The 25,790-nt window shown below is 38.8% G+C and overlaps 2 protein-coding genes across 4 annotated transcripts in view; one reads left to right on the top strand and one right to left on the bottom strand.

Moving 5' to 3' along the window:
- Positions 1-25,790, top strand: part of DGCR8 (DGCR8 microprocessor complex subunit) — a 1,090,394-nt gene that overhangs the window by 265,952 nt on the left and 798,652 nt on the right. The gene's annotated exons all lie outside the window — the stretch shown is intronic.
- On the bottom strand, positions 1,404-24,793 carry CHFR (checkpoint with forkhead and ring finger domains). Of its 3 annotated transcripts, none has more exons than XM_051633668.1 (18): positions 24,694-24,793; positions 24,127-24,274; positions 21,990-22,089; positions 15,925-16,034; positions 13,453-13,512; positions 13,121-13,339; positions 11,952-12,107; positions 11,426-11,582; positions 11,027-11,181; positions 10,561-10,723; positions 9,518-9,660; positions 8,994-9,113; positions 8,577-8,660; positions 7,781-7,851; positions 6,725-6,812; positions 6,447-6,554; positions 5,695-5,767; positions 1,404-4,188 (listed from the first exon to the last, which is right to left on the bottom strand). In XM_051633668.1, exons 2-18 carry the CDS (start codon positions 24,260-24,262, stop codon positions 4,146-4,148), a joined length of 1,986 nt encoding a protein of 661 aa, XP_051489628.1. In that variant the 5' UTR covers positions 24,263-24,274; positions 24,694-24,793; the 3' UTR covers positions 1,404-4,145. The 3 variants fall into 3 exon arrangements, with proteins under 3 accessions (XP_051489628.1, XP_051489626.1, XP_051489627.1); XM_051633666.1 differs by having other exon boundaries at positions 11,952-12,155; XM_051633667.1 differs by lacking the exon at positions 24,694-24,793 and adding an exon at positions 24,595-24,685 and having other exon boundaries at positions 11,952-12,155.

The raw sequence follows: 25,790 nt of genomic DNA on the forward strand, positions 1-25,790 counted from the left end.
CTTCCAGCAGAAATTTCTAAGAGGCCATACGAAACCAGATTTTCAGAGCACAATTTAGAATTGAGCAATCTCTCTTCTCAAATGCTTAACTCCTTTTACTGGAATCAACTTATTTTCCTAAGCTCTTCCTGTAGGCTAAGCCATATGCACTATACAGTTCTACTGATGGTGGGAAATTGATATAAAATGGACGAATTTTGTTTGCACAACAAATGAACTAATGATTGATCTCAGAGTGTCAAATATCAGTATTTATCTATTAAATTGAAGGGAAACAGTATTAGATCTGAAACACAAATTATCCTACCCAACTGCTGATTCAAATACCTGAGACACACTGAGGCCTCTAAGATGAACACTGTTGAGATTAGCATGTTGTCAGCTATTCCAGCTGCAACAGGCCAGCTATTGCATTCTTTCTCTCACACTCAGGCTACCATCTTTCTTTACTCTTTACAGGGCAAGTACTTGGAAGAGCTTAGGCTGTGCCAGAGCCAAGCACTTGGAATGGCATAAACCCAAAGTCAGCAGCTTCCTCAAGCTAAATTAGTTACAAGTCATTTGTTGACATAATGGAGTATAAAACACTTAAATCCACCAATATAAGTGCAGGGCAAGCCAAAACCATTACAAGTTTTAAGGTCTATCAGCTTGTCTATGGTACACAGAACAACATAGCAATTTCACTTCTACATCACTTTAACATGAGTTTGAATTTCTCTTACATTTACTCTGAAGAACACATGACAGCTGGTTTAAGAACAGCAATACAGATTAGCTACAACATAAAAGGATATCCAGCTTCAAGTGTGGGAATGGCAGCAGTGCAAAAATCCTAGGATGCTAAGCTGCAATTTCAAGCTCAGTTACTCTGGCATCGCTGTCTTCCACCTCAGAACAAGGCACAGCAAACTCCTATTTACTCAGCAAAGGGAAAGTTAAAGTTCCATTAATAAGTAGCCCTTTGAAATCTTATCATTTATACAAATGAATAATTGTAAAGCTTAACATAAGGTAACAGTTATTTCCTCTAGCCTGCTGTTAAATCAACAGTGATATAAAGCTGTCACTTCAGTGTTTACAGTGTTGCAAGGGATTAAAAATAGCATCCACTTTTTAAATGCAGTAAATTTTTTATTTACTAGCATCTTGAAGCCTTCTTGTTGACAAAAATGAATTCTATTTAATAGCTTTTCACTTATATAATTTGTTATAAAACCTGTAGAGATTCCTTGGAATGACACAGAGTCATTTTCAGCTACTACAAGCTCAAGGATGATGCTCAGTTATAAAATCTCAACATTCAAATAACCAATTGCTTGACCATGCATGACAAAGGGTTGCATACATCCAGTTCTGTGGTGGGAGGACATGCCACAGAAGAAACAAGCAGACAACTTGAGTGGTTTTTATTTTGTTTTGTTTTTTTTTAATTGATAACTTCTTAGTTCAGGAAAAAAATAAACCACAAAAGAGAACTGGAAGAACTACTCACCACCTTCTTTATAAAAGAACTTTCTCAAAGAGAGAGGCTACATACCTTGTTCACCACTATGTCAAACCCTATCATAATCACCTTGTTTTTCACAACATCTATTCTACCACACTTCATGCTCAACTTCCAAATCTCTCTTATAAAGGAGGTGGGGGTGTGCTTTAGACAGGTTAAAAATATGCTGCACCTTTACATTATTTAAACAATTACACCAAGCATAGTTCATACATTTATCACATTAACTATCACCTGGTAACCATACATTTAAAAAGGTCTAATGTATAGAGTATGTAATACCCATGACAGATACTCTTACTTACTTAAGAGCATATAAAGATCAGGATGTATTCACCCTCCCCATCTGCAAGTTAATTTCTTATCTCTTCCTGGTACAATATAAATGACCAAAAAATCCCTTCATTCCATTGCACTACCACAACCCCATATGCATAGAAAGGCAGATTCATTATCTGTAACAGGGAAAAGGAAGAGGGGTTTATAAAAGGAATTTGAAGAACCTCTACTGCACAGGTAGTTTTAGATGTTAAGTACATGAGTTTTTTGTTTGTTGGGATTTTTCCCTCCCAATTTCTTAAAGTCACATAATACATCTCTATACAAACATAACTTGAGTAAGTGCAAGCGAGGTTGAACTTGGTTCTGTAGACACGCTATGCTTGACCAACAAAAAAATTCAGCACAAGAGGCTTGAACACTAGCATAGTGAGAAGTCTATGCTGAAACCCATCTGGGGTGTGGGAAGTGGTGAATGAGAAAGCAAAGCACGTTTCTGCATATAATGTGCAAAGGCTTGATCTCCACAACTGCACTCAATTTGCTACATGCACAGCCAGAGATGAAAATGAGATCAAAACCAGCTGGGAATGGTTGTCCTGAGAAGATACAATAACCATTAAAAAAAAATCTAAACATAAAATACAAATACAGAAGCAACAGAACATTGTTAATAATACTAAAAGACACTGTTGTTGTTAGAAGTTTCAAGTATTATTCCAGATCCAATTTCAATCCTACTCACAGGAAAAATGCCCAGAGATTAGGAAGAGAAGTCCACACCAAAGTGTATATTTAATAGCATACGGGCATGGTCAACAGACCCATTCTTGCAACAGCTATTTTAAAAAATAAAAATGTAAAAAGAAATGCATCATTCTAATTACATTAAGATGTGCATTACTGGAAATGGCTGCTCAATTCATGGACACCAGCAGACATGATGTGCTGCATCATTTGTGCTCTGTTATATCACAAGATACAGTGTGTACACTTCTTACTGTTGAAGTATAAATCCTGCTCATAAAATAAGGCGTACTTAAAAACAACATGGTACCTACAGAGCTAACTTTGTATGCTTTCTCCTCATTCTGTTTCACTCTTCTAGGTATGATGAAAAAGAAAAGTTGGTCACAGCTGAGGTCTGTGAATGTCAGCTACTGGATTATGATGAAACAGATCAGATAGTATCAGTTTGGAAGGGGTGATGGGTTGTGCTGAGATTTTTTTTTAATGATGCTTGGGACATTTCCTGAATGAACTCTGCAGAAAGCATGACAATAAAAGTTACATTTTTTTATGTCAGTGACACCAGTGTTCCCCTTCATCATCCCTATCCAGAAGTGCCTCCGTATTGCTACAACTTGTCCAAACTGAAGTATTTTCTGTAAGATTGTTCCTTCCAGTAAAGCTGCTATATTATGTTTTAAATTATAGCTTTTTCTACATTTTCACCAGTGTATGCCTGCTAGAGAACAGCTGCATGGCAGAGGTACGTATTTCCCATACGATATCAAACCAAAAAAGAAATTAAAAAAAAAATGAACCAGTGTGTCCTACTGGCTGCTCTCTGTCAAAAGCACTGTTTGGTCTTCTGATATAAAACATTACAGAAGTAATATTAGCAGAAATCTGTTCTTTTTCAAGTATTACCCCAACCTTAAGTGATTTTTCAAATTTTTGTGCAATTCTTTTTGTAACTTAATGTGAATAAAAACATCAACATGACTAAACTAAGAACAGAAACTGCACTACTTCAACTGTAACACTACACACATGGTAGAAGCTTGAAGTTGAAGCAGCTGTTTAATGGACGGAGGTTGTTTTTTCGGTGAATATTAATGTGGTTTCTAGCCCAAATGCAATGGGTAGTGACAACATGTCAGACTACCACAAAATGCAGTTACAAGTAGACAGTGACAATTTCCTTCTTAAATATTAATGGCTCTTGAAATATCCATCAGATACTTTTACAAAACATTTCTATTTTAAGTCTAAGGATTTTTCTTATTTCTTCACAAGTAGTGCAAATAACACTCCTTATTCTTAGGTCTTCCCAAGATATGGCTGGTTTTTGCGTTTGTGAGTTCTGTTTGTGTTCTCCACTGCAGTGAAACAGGGACACTGTAGTCATGAGGATGGAATGCAATGCTTGCTGGACTGTCTTGGAAAAAAAATAAACCTACCTTGTTCATGTACAGCTGTAAAATTCTACAATTTAAAAAGTTCACACTGGATTACCTGATGCAAAAATTACTGAGTCCCTGCTATGGGGGAACTGAAAAGATCCCCTGGAACCTTAAACTGTACAAGCAGTGTAACAAGTTTTTGTCCCCTCCCTACAGATGACAAGTATTCAGTTCTTGAACCGTGTTTGTTCACAAATGTGATTGAATTTCCTGGAAAAGAAAAAAAAGTAGTATTAAAATGCAACCGAGTTCTCAGAAGTCAGGCAACAAAACAAGAGTCAGCATCTTTCATGGGGTATTTTAAATGTTAAACACTTTAAAGCATTTGCACACTAACACATCTGTTTCTCAGAATCTGTTTATATTGTGCTCTACTACTCTATTATCTGTAACGAGATTTTCAACATCTCTTCTGCCTAATCCGTGTTAGTTTTATTATGCACACAGAAAACCTGTTATTAAAAGAACTCCTCTATACTTCTGCATACACCAAACCCAGAAGGCAATTACAACAGGAACCAGCAAATAAATTTTGCCCTGTGACACATCAGTAATTTTTAGTAGACAGCATTACACAAGTCACTAGGAACTAGAATTAACCAGGCTAATAATACATTTCAACATAAACATGTTCTTTCACCAGCTTGGAATCTTCTTCTGGAAAGAAAAAGGTAAGGTTTTCTCCGTCTGTATTATTCAGGTTTTATGGAAATGGCAAGTGGATTATGTATCCCCTGATACAAAACTGAAACAGAAGTTGAGCTGTTGAGGTCTGTATATACATGTGGAAGAGATGAAGCAAGAGAGACCGAATTCCCTCTCTCTTGCTGAATTAGATAAGGATTAGAAAGAAACCTTGTCTGCAAAACCAAGTTACTTAGCAAAACATTTAGCTCAACAAAAATAGCCTGTAGCTGGATAACTAGAAGTGGTATAACAGGACTGTTTGCTTTTATGGATTTTAGGAAATAAGAGGAGCAGCCTGTGAAGTTCTAGAAACAGATAATGCTAGAAAGAAAAAAAAAAAAAGAAAAATGGAGAAGAAAAAAAACCAGAAATACCCTGAGTCATTTCTACTCTAGATGGAATTATCCACCAGAACATTAACAAAGACAACTGTTGAGTGCTTTGAATCTGAATTAACTCTCTAACATTCCAAAACAAAGCCTTCTCTGGGAAAGCAGACAGTCCTGTAAGATGAAGTTACAGATAGCAGTGGTGCTTTGAATTACATCTGCAACTTAAATCACAGATTATTTTTGAAAGTTATTTGGCAAAACCCCCTGAATTTGTAAGAGAGTAGGGATTAATATTTTACAAGTCTCTCTTATGATCTGCTTGCATTAGCTGCACAGACTAGTAATTTTCAACCCATAGTATCCGAAATATTAAAGGAATTAGGCTAAGTGTGTATGTTCATTGTAGCATTAGAAAAATACTGCCGAATCTACTATTCATTAAAGCTACTTCCCAGTAAGGGGTGATCTTATTGACAGTCATTGAGGGGTCACCTTAAATTGCACTGAGAATTTAGAGAATTATTCATAAAGCAAGAAGGATTTTTCTACCCTCCCTGGAACAGTTAGCTCTTAGATAGGTAATTTCTGGCATGTCTTACAAGTCCCCCAAAACTTTTTTTACAAAACTTTTTTTTTTTTTACAAAACTTTTTTTTTTTTACAAAACCCCAAGCCACTTTATAAACTGTAGAACTTACATGGCATGATGTGCTTTGACCTGAGTTCGACAGTTGCGCCCCCAGTAGCAATCAGGACGTGAGGTGACAGTCACTACAAAAAGAGCACACATTATAACTCCGCTGCCCAGAAGCCCATCCCACTAAAATGAAAAGCAATACTAAGGAGAAAGAAGGTAGACTGACTGACTGACATTATGCACGGCAGCAGAAGCGGAGTTCTAAACTGTTAAAGAGAAGGAACCTGTGGCTTCACTAACAACATGAACTAGATGGACAAACGTAACATTTAAAAGTAGACTGTTGGCAGAGCTTCTCTTCCCAACAGATTTGGGATTGAAGGGGGCACAGTTGCTTGTGTGCTATTTCATAATAAAACTGCAAATGCAAACAGATTTAGATTTATGAAAACATTCTTGTTCCTAGTTGAGAACTGGTAAAATGTGAAAATGTTCAGGAGGTGCATAATTTTATGTATTTAAATGGGAAAATAAATTAAATTACAGTGACTCATATAGTTGGGATTTTTACTGAATTCCTCTTTTCTCTAGGCAGATATATTTACCCTACAGATGAGAAATCACACTGAAAGGAAAGATTCCATTAGGGAGTCTGACAATAACTATATGTAAACTTAGCAGCTGACAAGTAAAGCAATCAGCATAAGTTATTAGCCCTGAGAAGAGTTTTGCACCAGGCAACATGAAGGTGCTGAAAACCCCGGGATAAAAAGATAAAACTGGCAAAAACTGACTGTGCAAAGCAATCCTCACCTGGCAGCTCAGCAACAGGAATATTCTGCCTGTACTGGTAGGCAAGTTCTCGGAAGCTGCGAAGGCCACAACAGTAGCAAAGCACTGTGTTCCCAGTAATTCTGTAATCTGGGAAGACAACCAGGTTGTACACAATGTCAGTGTAGGACTTGAGAAAACAGATTTACCAAAAATGTCACAAAGGCCCTGGTTATGTACTCAGAACTTCAAACCTCTTGATCATATCACTCAGTTATATATAGTCAAAGAGTTATACACAGACAAAAAATAACACATACCTGACAACATAAAAACTCCTCTTTGAAGAGCTAAAAGACTTTCGTTTAACATATTTTTCCATGTCAAACCCCTGGATGCCAGGTAATCCTGAAAAGAGCAATTTCAGTGTTTAAGCTAGAAAAACCTCCAACATTAAAGAGTGACCAAGCCATTCACCTTCAAATATTTCTGAATCTAGATCTAACTAGGTTTTCTAAATGGGCTGGTGCTGATTACAAGTAAAAATTAAGCATCCCTCATTTAATTAGCATGACACTTTCATATCACCAATACAACATTCCACTTTGTATGTTTTTTTCACACCTCTTACCAAAAGAATGCAAGTAGATGCATTTCAGACACACTCATATACTTTAAGTCAGTATTTAATTCAGTGTACCTAATTTGGATAACTCTGTTATGGTACAGGCAAAATATTTTCCATGCAATCTAGTGTGAAACTTAACTTGTTTGGGAAAAATAAAATGTAATAAGTCTTGTTTTCATGGTACATTTTTATTGAATTATTTTTCTCTAATTGTTTCGATATTACACTTTAAATTAGACTGTAAAAATCAGCTTTCCTAGCAAATACTTCATACAAGTAAAATTATTTGATGATTTAACAACCAAACATATCTGAATACTGTGTTTATCAGTCATTTAAGCTCAATTTCAGAAGTTAGGTGTAGAAGTTTGGCCTTAGCACCTGCCAGACATACACATCAGAGAAATTAGTATTGCATGAAAGTGATTTTTTTTTTAATTGTTGTTAATTTGGGTGGTACAGGAAGAGTGGATCCTAAATGGAGTGCATCTCTAGAATACAACACCCTCTTACACAGAGGCTGAAGAGTGAAATTATCACCCCAAAATACTTCCAATCTAGACACAACAACTGTAACTTCAGCCCAGCTGAGCATTCAGGACTCATTAGATTTGCCTTTTAGAACCAGGTGACACAATGCTGCCACTGTAGCTGTTAGCCAGCACACCACTATAATTTCATGATTGAGTACATCTTAAACTGTGTACATTTATTATTATGCATCATACATAATGATTTTTAACCTTACCTTTAGGATATCTGACTCGTAGTGGTTGTTATTTAAGACTCCATCTAAACACTTATCACCAAGATTTATTTCTAATGAGAACAAGAAGAAAAGTTACTGTTTAATCTCCCAACCCCATGGCTCTCACACATTTTCTGAAGATACTTCTGTTTCCTGAAATAACATGCACAGACTCATGTGAGCACCAAGTGAATGACTGTATTCAACATATGCTAAAGCATGTGATACAGAACTGACAGTGGCAAAACCAAGACACTGACATTTTACAGTTTCACTTTTAGTCCACAAACACTACTACTAATCTTCACAAATCAACAGTGCTACTAAAACCATTCTCTTAGCTTCAAACTGCTGCTGAGACACTTCAGCTGTTCCAATTTGGTTTTTGAAAATGTCTAAAGCCTGCAGTTTCAGAACTGTGCATACCTAACAGGGTAAGGTTCTTTTCTAATCAATTAACATCAGATGGTTAGTGCTCTTGCATTGATATGTATTATTTTCTCAGTAGGCTGAAATATACCGTAATTATTTTCATATGTGAAAGCAGTGTGCTTAACAAGTGTAGTTTTCAAAACGAATATATTATGAAGACAAGAAATTAAATCCTCTCAAAGTTAAGACACATACCACTCAAGAATCTTTTATGTTTGTGATGCAAGGACACAGACTTTGTGTCATTTTGCATGTCTGTGCTAAAAAACTAATTATTACCTTTCTTAAATTACCTAAAGCTCAAGACAGACAGACAGTATTGCAAAGTGAGCAGGCTCATAAGAAACAGATTATTCCACAGTACCACAGAATGGTGCCAAACAGCCAAAACATGCCACCCGAGTGCAGCCCCAGTATAAGTGACAGAAGGGTTGCAGACAAACTGTACCTGTAAAATAACAAAAGAAAACAAAACTCAACCCTGTTAGGACCTGCACATAACAAAACTTAACAGTTTTTTTTCTTATAAATAAACAATAAAGTCCTGATAAACTTGATTTTAAAAGTACAGCTTTCTCATTTAAAATACATTCTATAGAGGAATAATAAATTTCATAAAGGAAGCTTCTTTCATGCTGTCACTACAGGAGCCCAGAAAAAGAAAGTTCAAATAAAGAACACTCTTCAAAGTAAACTTTAGTTTAATTCAAAATGAGAGATTTACTTCCATAGCCAAGATTAAAAAGAAATAAATAACTAGGAAATAAATAGAAGTACAGACATTGCTGAGGAGCAACATGAGGATTCTGTTCACGCTCTGCTCTTCGGTCGGGCATTGGCTGAAAGCAGCAGGTGCATATTACATGACTTCCTTGAGCAGGACACACATATTCCTGGGCAGCTGGGGGAGTTAAAAACAGGGGAAAAAAAAAAAAGGATAGAGTGAACAATGTACACAATTGAAATCTGGACTCAGAATCTTAGGGAATATTAGCAACATAAATCTGATAGTAACAAGCAAGCAATATAATTTTAATAAATATATTATAAAAGAGCAGAAAAATGGCATTCAGACTTCCAAACTATGTGGGTGTGTAAAGTATTTAAATATGTGGAACAGTTTCAGAACTATCAACCATCAGCAATCTATTCTGGAAAACCAGAGAAAAAGCCTGGTCAAATCTCATGATATTTGCACAGACACTCATGTGAAGTGTTACTCTGGCAGCATCAGGAGAGCAAGTTTGCCCTCATGAGTTGCAGCACGTAAGTGTCACGCTGCTGAGAAGATTCCATGACACTGACCTGCAGGGAAGTTGGCTGATGTAGATGGTGCATCTCCCAGTGCTTGCACTCCTCCTGCTTCTGTCTCTTGGCCTGCACCAGGCAGAGTTGGAACAGAGTGTCTCCTATACCCTGGGCACTGTCTGCACACTATATATGGTTGACTGAAAGAATGATAAGGTCACAGGAAATCACACCAAACAAGTACAAATATAACTCATATCATACTAGGCAGGGCTGGTCATACTTTCAAAGTTTAAATCTGTAATTTCCTCATCCAATAACATATGAAGTTTACATAACTCAGTACCTCACAGCTCTGAAGATTGCTGCTTTTGAAACAGCCAAAAACTTTGTGGTTTTACTACTCCCCAAGTAGTTAAAAAAATAAAAATAATTATAAAAAGAGTAATGTGACTGGAAGTGAGATAAACAGGGAAGAGAGGGACAAAGCTGGAATAGTTATGCAGAGGAGAAGTTTTTCTGTTCCCCTCTAGACACACTGCAAAAAAAACCAAACCAACAAACACTTGCTGTTGGAAGAGAAGAGATGCTATTTTGGTGTCTGGGAATTCCTAGGTCAAGAATCAGCTGCTTCAGTATCATAGACCCAGTGAAAGCAGCAGTCCAAACACATAGGAAATTACAATCATTGCAAGCTGCACTGGAAGGGTCATAGATTCCTCACAAGATCTTATCCAGAGATATGTTTTCTCCAAAGCAACAGCAAATTGGTAAATGGAAAACGTAATTTCATATATCTAACATGAAGCTGCTGCACAATGTAGGGTAATTCAGGTGGGTCATTGACTGAATATTGCTGGACTTCTAATATTAATTAATTTTTCTTGAATTATCAAGGTTCAGTAGGATAGTCAGTAGAACTGCCAACATAATCACTGCTAAGAATGAACTTACCCAAATACAAAAATGAGATTAATTCTGGCAATGATCACAGAAACGTTCCCAGCAATGACAGTGTTTGTAAAACTGGCTCAGTTTGTGAGCTTGTGCATTCAAACATTCAGTAAATACAACGGAGCACACAGCTTAAACAGACATACCTGATATCTGAAGATTCACTATCTACATCTGACAATTCCAACAAATCTTCAGAACTTCCCTCCTCGTCTGAAAAAGATCTCCGCACTTTAGGCTGCAACATGTCTTGAGTGATTTTGTTTCTAGCATCCATGCTACGCACATCATCCTCATTCCGACATTTATCTGGAGTGAAAACCAAATTCAGATTTCAAGAGAAAAGAACAGCTCACATCCCTTATCCCCACTCTATTCACACAGTTACAATTGTTCTGTTTTCATTTCCATAAAACTTATTTTTGGATAACAGGAGTTATAGAAGCTCTTAGTTAAATTCTCCTCTCTGTTAATGGAAGCGCAGTATCAGACAACCTAGGTTTTGTTTTCAAGAGGCCATGATCAAAGTTAATCCATATTCAAGTATATTTTTCAGAAGTATCTGAATTTAGATGGCCTAATCAGTCACAGTACACACACTGATCAACTTGCCTGGATGCTGGATCAGATAAGCTTCAACCAAGTTGTTCAAGATGTGATTTTTACAAATACGTTCTACTGGACAACGACAAGTTGGACACAGAGAAGACCTCTCCATCCATCCCGAGTAGCAGGCAGCACAGAAAGTATGCATACAAGGCTGCAAGCTGGGAAACACAAACATGAAAACAATGAAAGAAACTGAATAAAACCACAAATATTTTACTTGTCAGACACATTCATAAGACTCAAGAAACTGTTTAGAATTGATGTGACTATATAGATTGGGGTAGGGGGAAGGGAGTCAGAAGGGCTTGTGAAAACTCTAAATATCCTGGCCTCCTCAAACAGTTGTCACTAACCTTCATGTATTAGTACCACAGAATTACAGCCTTTGTCAATCAGACGTACCTGACACAGTCATGCAGCAGTTCTTGGCAGATAATGCAAGTTAGTGTTTCTTCCATCTTATCCGGTTTCACATTTGATGTTTTTGCATCTTCAGAGCCAATTTTAATTATGCATTCACTTGCAGCTTCTGGTGGAAGATTTGGACAAGCACCTTCATCTACAAAGACAGAAGATTTCACAGTATGTAGTCTTTCAAGCTTTTTTGACTCAATTTGGGATGGTGGCTTTGCTTTTTGTATTTAATACAATACTAAAACAAAAAATTACATTGGGAGGAGGAAAAAGTTACTTATCTCCTACTAACATAACCTTTCAAGACCTTCAAGATTTGGTATGCATGCATTTTGAATGTATTTCTTACCAATGAAGAAAAATAAGCACAGATTCTTATGTTTCTGTTAATCTCACTGGGCTTCTATGAAAAATGGATGTATCTTTAAGTTTCTAATTAAGTTTTTTAAACTAACTTTCAATGGTAAGATTAAAACAGGGCAGCACAGGTTGTGCAATGCTGAGGTATACTAGCCTGCTTTTAGTTTCTTCTTAGCAGGTTCCAAACCTTCCTCTTCCCCTGCCCTCTGAGAATCCAATTCTGCTTTTTCTTTGACAGCAATTTCTGAAGTTTCAGTATTCACATCCAGCTTTTCATGGTCATCATGTAGTGCTCTTAGACACATAGATTCTAAGATGGGGAAAGCAGGCACAGGAGTGAAAACCAAGGATTGTGATCCTGCAAAATAAAAGCAGAAATATCAACATAGCTTCATACAGATATGGGACAGGTGAAAACAACCCTGTTGATACACATACATCAATCCAAACATCTGAACAGGAAAAAGTGGAGCAAAGAAGAAATGTCTGCCTAACTATGCTAGATGCATTCTGAGCCAATCTGACTAATTGGAAGACCTGGGAGGAAATCAAGCTATTAGTTGTGTAACCCTACTTAAAATTTCCATTGCTCTTTAGATTGTGGAGTATTTATTCATATGACTGTAATTCACATCAGGTCTTCCTGAAAAAAAATGCCAGGCAGAGGATTTATGCAATATTGATCATACAAAACAGGTCAGGATCACAGCAGAGGACAAAGCTTTTTTTCATAGGAGCATCTTTTAAAAGTCCTGATGACAAATGCTATTTTCTAGATAGAGGTTCTTGCTCCACTTCTATTTCAGATTTACACAGCATTGTGGTATTCCACTTGCCAAGGTAACGCAGGATACTAGACTAGGGATCCATTTGGTATATTTTGGTATCAGAGCTCTAAGGAAGGGAAAGGGGATGGGTGATTGGCAGCAGTAACAGTGACAGAGTAGTTTCTCAGAGTGATTTCATGAGCACCTATATCTACTTACTTTCTTCTATGAGCCACAGAGTTTTGCCAAGTTTTCACCAGTGCTCCACTACAAAACCATACTGTTAAGACAGAACAGTACAGAACAGAACTTCACATGCATTTTCTGCCTTTCTGAGCATAAGCAATTCTCACAGTTGCCTTACTCATCCATCAGGATTTACCCAGCCAACTCAGAGAGAAAGATAAAAAGCACTTATCCACCTGGTATTTTCACTAGAACTTAACAAAGCAAATGCTGAAGACTCTGACAGGGCAAGAGACTAAACTGCTACAATTAAAAACTGTAGTAATAGTTGATGGGATACCAAACTTTAAATACTTGACATAATTCTTACCAGATGTAGAAGGATTATCCTGCTGAACAGATGCAGACTCAATAAGAGAGGTAGAAGAAGCATTAAAGAGGTTAGATGTAGAAGTAGATGGCTGTGGTTCCTCATAGCAAGACTGAGTAGCTGATGGTGATGAGGTAATTTGGGTCTCATCATTACTTCTTCCTGTACTTGAGGTATCTTTGGTCACATGGCATTGGTTTTCTACATTAGCTTCTGCAGCTGGAAGGGGGAAAAGGAAAGAAAAATATCTCAATATCTCAAACTCTCTCAAGAGGGTTACCTTAGTCATTGGAGCTTAGCTTCTCTTCATGGATCTTGCATTACTTTCTTACCTACTGGCTCTTGAGTTGCTTCTTGTTTTATGTTTAAGGATTCATAAAGATATGCAACATCTGAAATAGAGGAAAAAATACTGATCAGAAACTAAACAAAAATTAATAAACCTTCATCTCACATAAACAACTTCTATTCACAAGTGGCTGCTTCCCCAAAGGGTCTGACAATGGGAAAGGCAAAAAAGGGTCACCTCTATAGCACAGTGTTAATACTCCTACTTAGGAGGCAATTAGGAACAGCACAGCAAGTTCTTTTCTTCTCAGGAAACCAGGCAGAGCAGCTTTTGGGTGACGTTTAACTTGTGCTAGCCATGGAACCAGAGGCTTAATCATTTCTTAAACCTTAAATCTGTTCTGTGTCAGAACAAACTGTATTTTTACTGATACTTCAATGAAAGTTCTTTGAAGGAGCATATTATTTATGACTTCACGTCTCAACTTCTTTGATCAATTTTATCCATTTCTTTGCGAGATACATGAACTCTCAAATATACAGATTAAGACATGCTATAAATTTCATCCAGAAACTAATTTAGTATCTATTAATAAAACCAACTGGATAACATCCCTTTCTTCTCCATCCTACTTCAACCTAAATACAGTTCTAAAGATTCCCCTAACTTGCTACTATTTTTTCATTTCCAACCACCTAGAAGCAAGTAAGACTCTTGGTTTGTTTCTTTTTCTGATCAAAAGTTAAAGAGTATTGTCTGCTTCAGACCTATTCAGAATGTCCAAATAGGCATGCAAAACCTAAATTCTCTCTCTCTCTTTGAAGATGGAGATGCTGAAAAAGCAAAACTAGAAGCTTGGTAATTCAAATACGTCTTAGCCCAAAAGGAAACCAATGATTCAGTTAATTGTAAAGTACCTGGAAAATTCACATATCTGAGTTCTTCCAAGTAGCATCCACTGCAATAGCACCATCTTAAAGAGGATTTGTGAGATGAACAAGCCATAGAGACACAGAAAGCTTACTGCTGCTTCTTGTAACATGTACATCAGACAGCATAAATCTGTCTGATCTGGCTGTCTATATATATAATTAACAGCAGCTTCACTAAGGAAGCATTTCAGTAGTGAGTATGCATATATCTAGGATTTTTTAGATTAACAGTTCATATGTCTATTACTGTATGAAACCTGTAAGCACAGTATTTTGTTTCAAATATCATGCTGTAAATATTTCTAATACTACACCCTCCCATCTCCCACTACACCCAATTATCTTCACAATAATAGGGGAGCTTATGAACATACTAAGTCTTCTATTCACCTTAAAGTTCCTCTTCAGAGCTATCACATACAGTGATGAGAATTAACATTTAAAATGCCTCTTTTATCTAAAAAACTCTTCCAGAAGTGAGTGCACTCTACTAAAATTTAAATATTACATACTTCACACTTAAAAGAAGAATTGCATGCTAATGGGACAGAGCAGTCAGCTGGGCCACAACAATACATATGTAAAAACAGAGCTTGCTCATTCCCTCTCCCCCTTGTTTATCAAAGCTGAACCCCATCTGTTTTTTCATAATAATGAGCAATTTGATTCTTTCTGTAAATCTTTTAAGTCAGTGTTGGATTTAATGATCCTGTAAAACTGAAGTGAAATTAAATGAAAAGACTGAAGTGAAATTAAATGAAAAGATGAAAACTCTGCTGCCTCGACAGTTATAATTTCCCAAATACTTTATGAACATCATTAAGACAGATGCCAACACAGATAATTCAGGAAATCTTTTATTTATTTCCTTCCACTGTAAAACCAGAGCATTTACACCTAAAGTTTGGTCCCTGACTTTGACCCAGTTAAAACATGAAAGAATTACTTCCTGCCCAACAACAGTTTGGCTTTTTTAAAAACCTTTGAGGAAGGATCTCAATTAGTTATTAAAAAACCAAACAAACAACCTGATTATGTTATTTCAATTTCACCTTGAAAAGAATCCCTGAAAATAATTATAGGCATGCCTCTTCTTTAGGGCCACACAACTATTTTTCCAAGTTTACTAATTCTACTTTCACTATAGACCTTTCTTCACCTCCCCCTCATTTTGTCTCTTCTCTTAAAAAAAAGCCCAAACCCAACACAAAACAAAACACTTCTGCTGCCTTTCATTCTGATGCCAAAAATTGCTTCAATGTGATATGTAAAGTAACACTAACTACCCCAGCAATTTGACTTCTGCAAGAAGCACTGAGCATGTGCTCATTAATTACCATTCCATAGATTAGTTCTTCCAAAACTACTTCCAGGCACATTACAATTTCAGACACTTGTTGAGACTTGTCCCTGTAAAAACTGGCACATCCTGGATCTCTTCTAGAGAGATTTGGTTTTAAACACTTAACAAATTATTTATCTTAATATTGAGTAGTTCTGTTTTAATTGTACTGATAATTTTTTTGTCTCATGACTCAAAAATAATGGCTAAACATGCCATTTTAAAAATGTAATTGACTTACTGTTCTCTGGCTCATTTTTTCTGTAAACAACATAGATCACATCTCCAGTCTGTAGAGGGTATGTCTGCTTCTTCACCACTTTCAGTTTATTAATTACTGTTCCATTAGTACTGTAAAGAGAAAGAAAAGATAACTTAGCAAAAATGTTTTAATAATTACATTGGAGAAGGACGGGAAAACACAAGATACTTTCAATGATTAAAAACCATTGGCTCTCAAAACAAACAAACTACAACAATTGTAAGCCAGAACTAAAAAAAATCCAGGAAAGTCTAGAAGCAAATAAAAAAAATAATAATAAAAAAAAAAACAACAAAACCTGACCCAAAGACAGAAGAGCAGATCTACTAGCACTTCAAAGCTCATATGCAGCTACTGGTGAAGAGATGGTAGCTGACAAATAGACAGACAAGAGATCCCTGACATTTGGCCAACGTCTCAAAATAATTAGATTATTGTTTCTGTACAGCAACCTCCACCCTTTCTGTATAAAACAGGAAAGGGCAATAGAAGTTCTCTTCAAAAAGTTCTAGGTTATGTTTTGCAACCAACACTGGGAATCTCCTAAGACATTCAGCGACAAAGGAACTTTTCCTGTACAGTCAGGATTCCCTCACAGTGTTACTTTTTCTCCTCTCTTTCTACAAATAGTAAAAAAACTAAAATTCCTTAGGCTGTTTGCAACTCAAATCTGAGAAGTCAGTAAGGTGGAAAAACAGATACACATCACTAAAATGCAAGCTAAAATTAGTTATTTTCATACTGAAAAAAATTCAGGACTCATGGAAGAAATTACACTGAATAAGAGGAAAAGGTACAGAATTGCTGATTAATGGGAATATTAATGGAGGTATTAGTTAATGCTGATTAATAGAGGTTCCTTCACTATCAGTGATGTTTTATACACAAGCTATTAGTGCTTTATAACAGAGTCAAGTTTATATTGAATAAAGTTTATATTGAATAATTCCAACCCAGTTGCCGTAAGTCTCTTTCAGGACTGCAGCATTCTAGAATCTCCGACTTTTGCCATCAAAATCTCAGTAATTAGTACCAAATATAAAAGAAGAGAAAATCTGCCTCTTCCCCTCAGCAAAGCAAGCTTCTGCATGAAATAACAGCAAACCTCTGCTGCCACCTCCTGGAGGCCACCACTTGTGTCCAGGACCCAGAACAGCCTTCCTCTAACAGCCCAGTTTCCCTCTGGAAGAGGGACGATTATTTTGAAGTACCTTCCCTTCTTATTATTTTTCTTTTAGAAATCAACCTGGAAAAATCTCTTCTCATTTAGTAAAATGTTGAATCAACTAATCCAGCGTAAATAACAAGATACCCAAAACTAAAAATGCTACTTTAAACATCAAGAAGTCTCTGAGTCACAATGATACTTGCTCGATGAAAGAATCTTCAAGTTTCTCCAACAAGAAAAGTATTTTAAGTTTGCCTTTTACCTCAGCTACACAGATGATGACTAGCCTGAAAGTCATACGTACCAAAGAAAAAGCAGAGCAGAGACATTACCACAAGAATGTCAAAGTTTAACAATTAAGAGGAAAAAAGAATTTTAGTCAGTGTTAGAAACTATACTCATTTTTAACTTAACAGTGATGCTAGTGATAATATATTAAAAATACTGTTAAAGAAAAATTGTCCCTCCTGTAATTATAAAAAAAAACTGAAAAGCTTGTAACATTCCCTGAAACCTGTCAAAGGAAACTTAACACAGAAAGCCATAAACTACTTCAGTTTGCTAATGTATCTAAGAAAAGTTTATTTATATCTTAGTCCACAATCAAAGGGAAAAAAATATCCAGCTACCCCAGATAATTGTATTAGTCTTTCATTTCCAGTTTCAGGCTTCAGCATGAGGTATTTCACAGATACTGTGACATATCAGATTAATGTTGTGGCTATTTTTTAACCAGATACACATGATAAATTACAACATTTGTGCATTCCTCTGATGTTTCAAATTAAAGTAAGGTCCCCATAAAATAAGCAGAAAGTACAATGAGAATCCTAAATATGAAGGCCATTCATCAGGACTCAATGTTGAATCGACACCAACTGGCTGTGTAATTTTTGAGGTGGAGAAGAAAAATGGTACTATCAGATATAAATTGTCTGCACTGTGAAACAATGTCACAAAAAGGTCCCTATGTCACTTTTCTAAGGACTAGAAGAAAAAAGGGTCAGTCTTTGACTCAATTCCAACATGGCTGATAATCTACAGTTTAATTAACGAACCATATATTACCTTTACATCCCAATCTCAGATGTTGTGAAGAATTGATGTGAACAAATACATTTCACTAAGAACAGGCTTACTTTTAAAGTAGGTGAATGATCTATATGTTTTAAGATACTTTGGTATCTTTCCAGGAAAATGCCAGTCTTGCTTTTTAATAATTAGTAGCACCCACCCTGAAAAATAATGTTATTGTAAAACTTCTCAGTTAATAGTTTTAGAAGTTATCTGCTATTTAAATCCATATTATCCTAAACACATTGTAAACTGAAATGAGTTTTGACTTCTAGTAAGTTACAGAATCCCTTCTGTACTGTGTGAGTCTCCATTCTTTTAATGCTTACATGAAGTTTTGACTGGTAGGGTGAGGAGAATTTAGCAGCAGAAAGGACACCAGTGCCAACTGAAAATCAACCTCCAGTTTACTCAGGGAAGGGGAATATCTGCTTGCTTCTCACAGGAGTATCAGCCTTGTGTTAATACACCTTTCCTGCTCTGAAACATCACTTACTACTTAGAATCCTTTCTAAAAAAAAATAAAATAAAATAAAATTAGTGAGAAGACAGGAGGAGGTCCTTTAAAAAATTTAGTTGCCTTTAAATTTCTGTTTCAAAATGGATAATGTTACAATTGCTTTTATGTAAGGCAAGCCAACTACTGCCTCCACTGTGCTCAGCTTCTATAATTTGTTTTCTTTCAAGCAGTATAAAGCAACTAGTGCATAGTCTGGAAAATAAAGCAAAAACACATCCCAAGAAAGGGCAAATCTGTGAATATTTTATTGTACTATTTGCTAACTCTTGACTTTTGTTACTTCCAAACTTCTATTTACTCTACAATTTTGAGTTCTCTACACATTTCCTTTTACTTGCAAATTTATGGTAATTCCTTCCAAAGTAGATCCAAGAACTCATTATGCTACCAGGGAGAAAACCAATTCTGGTTTTCTACATATATTTGATTATATTATTTGGTTTAGATGCAATACAGAAACAAAGTCTATTTGGTTCAACTGTCCCACAGTAGCTGCCTCCTTCAATGCATTCCTCTTCACCAGAAAAATCTGAGTTTGACCACAGCAATGTTTCCAAACTATTTTCCACTTTGGAGAAGAAAAAGCTGATGCTGCAGTATTTTTCTGGGACTCTGGGCATCCACAGTGCCAACTGAAACATTCAAAAATCTTCTTTGAGCCTGCTTGATTTTTTGGAGCTTGTCTGATATTTGGCACAAACATTGGAAGACCCAGAAGAATAGACAGTCTTCTGCAAATAGTCCTATCAACAAATGGTAGCCACACTTCACACTCACAGGCAAGCAGAACACAAAGAATATTAATCTTTTTTGTTAAATGTATGGATGTGTAACATGCATAAGCAGCTAACAGCCAGTACTCCATGGATGCAGCTTTTTTATAAAGTACCATTGTAACAAGCCACACCTTTTCATTAATATATCAAAGAAAATTAGCTTTAATTTGGCTTTGCTAGTTTTCTGCTGGCTGCCTTGGGGGTGCACGTGTATGTACAGGGAGGGGGAGAAAGGCAGGAATGTGTCTGTATCATTCACACTTCCTTTACTTTGTATTACCATGACATTGGTCTAAACTAATTCTGCCAGCTACATGCAACTGAAAGTAAGGATGGTTTTTCAAGCTTAGATTCACAGCTACACTCTGAGCCTGGCAGAGTAGGCAAATATGGCCCATTTTGTTGTTTGAAACATAATGAAATTATGGATAACACCAGAGACAGACAATTATAAGCCACTTCCTTGCCAGCCCAGGTAGGCCTGATATTTTTCCCTAAAATTTAGCTTTTAATCCCACAGCTTCTGAGAGTTCAAGCCCTGCAGGGATCTATCAAGGGCAAGCTACAGGAATGGGTTGATGGGAATGTCATGGCATTCAGCAAGGGCTAACTCTTAAGTCCTGCACCTGGGATGGAATAACCACCTGCAACAGTACAGACTGGAGACCAACCAGCGAAGGCTCTTGATGGATCTTATGACTAAGCATAAGCTCATACACCTTGGACTCATGCCCAGGCTTCAGTCAGCAGCATGCCCTGGCAGTGATGAAGGCCTACAGCACACTTGGCTGTATTCACAGGGGTGTAGCCTGAAACTCAAGTGAAGTGATTATTATTCCTATTTACTTGGAATTAATTAGTCTACATCTAAAATACTACATCTAGTTTTGGGTCACCCAGTCCAGAAGATAGCCAGCAACATAGCTGAACTAAATGACCTCCTGAAGTCTCTTTCAACATTTGTGTTCTGTTTGACTTGAGCAAATAAAATAAGAAGAAACACACAGCCCACGTGAATACCTGGAAGTGGGTTCCTCATCCTGAAACAGACCCCTTTCAGTATCAACACGGCTGCTAAGTGATCAAGAGACAGGAAAGGTACAGAGGTGCAAAAATTCTGCTGAAAGAAAAACATCCACTAAAGCCTATAAGTTCTGCCAATGCCCTCCAAAAAATGCATGCCATTCAATTAGACAGTTCAAAGGTTTTTCAGAATATTCTTGGAGGGATTCTTGTCAAAAGCTCAGCAGTTGTTTGATACTAATCCTAAGATGCCAGAACAATATATTTAGTTGTGTTTTGGTATGTTGGAACAGGGATTTGGCATGATACCCTTCAAAACCTCAACCATGACATTTCCTCTCTTTGTAGGTACATCAATGTATTTGGAAAGGACTCTGTCATCTTTGGGTAAAACGCTTTCCAGACATGAAAAATGGGAGGAGCTGGCAGAAAAGTATTATTGTTTTTTTTTACTGACTGCAATAACCCGGCAGAAAAAGAATGTAGTTTACAGAAGCATTTTAAAATGTCAGAGTTCTTGAAATGCAAGAAACCAGAAGCTTCCTGCAATCTTAGACAAAAAAGTCCTGACAAAAATGAAGCAAATGAAATTTTGAGGAGAGTTGCAGTCTCCTCCGGTGAAATACGCTTTGATTCAAATTCCTATCAGAAATTTTCTAGAAGAAACTAGAAAACAAACTGAAATCCACTGGAAACAACCCATAACCACTGCAGTGCTATTTGTACTCCCACAGTAGCCTCAGAACTCCATAGAACAGTCTCACCAGTATAGCAAGTTCACTGGCCCTCAGTATGTGAAGAAGCAAGTAATTAACTTTATATACTAAAAGTAGATCCACTAAATTAAACTTACTTTTTTAACAGTAGTTCCAGTGAGTTAGGTGCTTAACTTTTTCTACATTAAGGGCCTTAATTCTCACAACCCTAAACACAGAAACACCCAGAAAAGAAATACAACTCAAATAGCAGTAGAATCTAGCAAAAGTATTTTATTATTAAATTAGATGGAATCAGCTCTAACCTCCATCTGACATCCCTGCCACAACTGCTAGACAACTACAGGACCCACAGTATAGAGGGTATTGATATTTTGAATACCAGAAAAATGTATAACAAGTACAGATTTTCACTCCACACCTATTTTATGCTTTGAGATCATCACTGCAGGTATTTTCTTCCCTACAAAAGTGCCTGAAACAAGGCACACTCATGCTTAGAGCTTTTAAGAATGCTGCCATCACTTTTTTTACATGTCTAAAGAAATTTGTTACAGAACCATTACACCAACAGTATTTTTTACCCAGTAAACTATGAATTCCTTTGTAGAGAACAAGATATTTAGAAGGAGAAAAAAAACACCTCATCCAGATGTAAAAGCAGGAAAAAAATAGAAGAATTTACTATGGATGTCCTGAGCAATACACAAGGTTCTACTTCACAGACTAAAAACATCCAAAGAGTAGAAGTTCACAGAAGAACCAACCTTGTATCTTCCAGTGACACTTGACCAGATTCTTCATCCACTACAATTTTACAGTGATCTCCAGACACCAACTTGTTGCCAGGGAAAGATAAGTCACAACCTTAAAAAGCAAGCAGATTTTCCAGCATGCTTAAAAATACACGTTACTCAGACAGATCAGCCTTCTAGCCTTCTACATGGCTATAAATGCACAACACACTGACTCATGTACATCTGCAATAGTTAAAAATTACTGGCATATAGGCAGCAACACAGTCTACTCCAGGAAACATAGATAGCTCCATGTGAGTCAAGCTTATTTCAACCATTTCAAGATGTTTTAATTCCCTTTCCCCCCCCCAATTCTAACCCTTACAGATGGAAATTAAATCAATCACAATTATTTTGTTCTATGGTTGATCAATCTAAATTCTAGAGGCATATATATCACAGAGCACCCAGCTCTTTTTCCACCTCATTGTAACTGTTTCATTGGATTTAACTTCTGCTTCATCCAGTCTACTGGGGGGAAGTAGCAAAAACCAATGGCTAACAAATGAAAGCATCACTGCTCTATGTTAAAAGTATTTTTCTTTTGTTTGCTTTGAAACAGAAGCATTCTTCTGTGTTGACAGCACTATTATATTAATAAAGCTGAAGGGAGATTAAAATTCTAGAATAAGATTTAGGGATAACACAGGAGAAGTGGAATGACCACACTGACATGCCAGAAACTTTCCTGTCTACAACTTCAGGGCTCTGAGCAAATTTATTACTTCATTTTAACAACGAATGTTCAAGGCAATGCTCAAGGTTCCCCACTCACCTACCTCACAAATGACTCAAAGCACTTGCTTTCACAAAAGCTATAATTAACAGACATGATTCACTTCCACCTATTGTTGCTGCACTGTATGTCAGCCTGCAAGAACAACATATCCAGAAAGTAGTAGCCACTACACATGCTGGTGACAGTTCATCACTAGTCTACTCCTAGTATTCAATGAACAATCAACAGCTACAGAGTTAACTGTTGCCACACACCTTGTGATGCCAGGAAGACCACTGAAAGTGAGAAGACTAAATTTTGGTCAGGACCACACCAACATTTCCATTCTGTTTTGTGGAGTAAATTTTCATATGGGAGCAGGAAGGACAAAATGCTCTAAACAAGCATTTCTAATGCTCCTGAAGATTTCCTAGGTAATAATTTTGACCCAAAGATTGGTATTCTTGTAACCACTCATTTTATTAATCCATTAGCAAACAGTTATGAAAGCAACAGAACATGCCAAAATTCTTTTTTTTTCCTGCAAGATAACCCTCAAATAGACCTCAATTTGAAGACTTTATCTACAGCTTAGGTAATGATAAACAATCTAAATGTTTATTACCAAATGTAAACAGGCAAGACATTTTTCCTACAATACAGTATCTGAATCTCTCATAGAGCTACAGTATCTGGTGTCTGTTCAAGCCTATTTACAGAAGGTGACTGGTCAGTCAAACAGCTTGAAATGAAGAATAGGAAGCTGAAAATTAGTGCTGTCAGGGCAGAGTAAAAAAAAATTAAAACACTGTGATGATTGTTTTAAATACAGAAAACATTAAAACCTTTAAAATAAAGGCAAGTAGCAAAAGCCCTAGATTCTGGAAACAAAGCTTTCAAGTCCACTCCCAGAGAAACTTTCAGTTCTTGTTGGCAATCTTTACATGGCTACAAGAATTCAGGGCTTTTATGTGGGCGTTTTCTTTTCTGTGAGGCAAAAGCATTTTGCATTGCAGTTCCAACTTATTTTAACCACAGAAACAAAATGAGAACGTAAACAGGGAGGATACACGGAAACTTTTCTGAGTCAACAATTGTTTTTCCTTATTTGTACAAACTGTTACAGATAACCCAAAAGGCACACTCCCTTTAAACGTGCCCATAACGAGTTAGTTTAAAAAGGTCAGTGTAAAACTTCCACTTCACACAGAGCCAAGAGGTACACTAGGAATAAGGGATCGCCTGGCAAGAGGCTTTCAACTTCAAGAGTTGAAAGCACCAAACCCAACTAGTTTCAGTCCCACCTCCCAGTGTTTTTACGGTCAGGAAGGGGGATCGCTGCTGTCCCCCGCACACCGCACCACGCCACGCAGCGTGTCCTTGTCCCACCTTTCTTCCGACCAATTGTCCACTCTCTTTTCAGCAGCAGGACGTGCGGCTCTGCCTCATCAGCACCCAGCCGGATCAGCTTCCCCCAGGGCTGCTGCTGCTGCTGGCTCTGCTCGCCTCCTTTCGAGTGCTCCATTTGGACTCACATCTGACAAAAACAAACAAAGCGAACCCAAACCCCACCATCACACAGCCTCCGGGGCCGTGGGGGGAGCAGGGGGCTCTCTGGGGGCCGGCAGCCCCCTCGCTCTCCCGGGGGCCGGGCCCTGCCCGCCCCGCAGCCCCTCACCCCCCCGGGGGGGCTCCCCCAGCCCCTGCCCTGCCCGCTGGCTTTTGTGTGGAGCTGCAGAGCCCTCCCCGAGGCCCCTCGGCACCCCGCCGCCAGCCCACCCCCCTTCCCTCTCCCCCACCCCGCAGGGCCGCTCCCCGCCCGCGGGGGACCGGGTTGGGGCGGCCTCCCTCCCCAACCTTCTGCCCCGGCGGGCCCCGCTCCCCGGGCAGCGCAGGGGGTGCCGCGGGCCCCGCTCCCTCCGGCCCGGCGTCCCCTCCCCTCGGCGCGGCCCTCACCGCCGGTGCCGCGGCCGGGGCGGCTCCTGTCAACAGACATTGCCCCCTCAGCTGATCCGCGCCGGGCGGGGCCTGCGCGGCCATTGGAGGCGGCGCGCGGCGGCAGCGGGGAGCGCGGGGCGGCCCTTCCGGCGCCCGGCACAGAGACGCGGCGGCTAGAGCGTCGCCTTTCCCGGGGAGGCAGCGCCGTGTCCGTAGGGAATGGCGAGGCTGGGGCGCCGGAGACGGCCTGGCGGACATCTTGGGTGCGGGCGGGCGCGCAGGCGGGACCGGGCTGCGGCCGCCATCTTTGTGGCGGGCAGGTGGAGCGGCGCGGGGAGCCGGCCGGGCTCGGTTAGCGGCCTTACCGAGAAAGATACTCGTCGTTTAGCTCTTCGGTGTTGAGGAGCTATTAGTTTGTCAGCAGCGGCTGCATGAAAAAAAGAAATGTACTTGGCTGGGTGGTGCTGTAGAGAGCTCACCCTGAGGCAGGATCAGTGCCTGTTGGTGGGGGCTCGCGCTCCGAGGGGGCAGCCCCAGCTTTCATCAGGAGGCTCTTACAATCTAAAATCTGCAGATACTGGGGACAAGAGCAAGAAGCAGAGACTGCTGCACTCCAGGAATCGTCACTTTGCTCTTTGTTTCCCCACCAACCACCTCATTTCAAGCTCTTCCACAGGAGTTGGAAACTAGCTAAAAAAAGTACCCAAACGGGCAGCCTAACTCCCCAGGTAAAACACCAGGTGAATATTTCATCAGTTCCCCGCGGGCAGCCCCACCTCCCGTGGCCCTGCACTGGCTGGGCCTGCAGGGCCTGCGCTGCCAGCCCAGCCTCCGTGGGGCCTTCACGCTCATCCTCATTTCCCAGATCCCCGCTTCACCTTCCCACTGCCATCCCACTGGGAGCCACCTCAGAGGACTGAAATGTCCGACCCCAGGTCCCCCCCCTCCCTGGCTGAGGCCCGGCCCCCGCCTCAGGCCGGCCGGCAGTCCCGCAGGGCAGGTCTGTCCCCGTCAGGGGCTCCATGTCCCGCTGGCCCCGCAGGTTTCCAGCTGCCTTTCCTCTGCCCCACACGTCCTGACAGCTGGGGCTTCTTCCTCATGGTCTGCTGAAAGAC

The sequence above is a fragment of the Apus apus genome, chromosome 16 (assembly GCF_020740795.1).
Source record: "Apus apus isolate bApuApu2 chromosome 16, bApuApu2.pri.cur, whole genome shotgun sequence".
Taxonomy (NCBI): domain Eukaryota; kingdom Metazoa; phylum Chordata; class Aves; order Apodiformes; family Apodidae; genus Apus; species Apus apus.

What these genes read in the sequence shown, in the direction of transcription:
- CHFR (XM_051633666.1), bottom strand. Translation starts at nt 24,262, where the DNA reads ATGGAGCACTCGAAAGGAGGCGAGCAGAGCCAGCAGCAGCAGCAGCCC. An exon ending in TCATGTTGCTCCTCAGCAAT is followed by an intron (nt 8,661 to 8,993) that starts GTCTGTACTTCT and finishes GTTATTTTACAG; the next exon opens with GTACAGTTTGTCTGCAACCC. An exon ending in AGGAGTTTTTATGTTGTCAG is followed by an intron (nt 6,555 to 6,724) that starts GTATGTGTTATT and finishes TTGTCTTCCCAG; the next exon opens with ATTACAGAATTACTGGGAAC.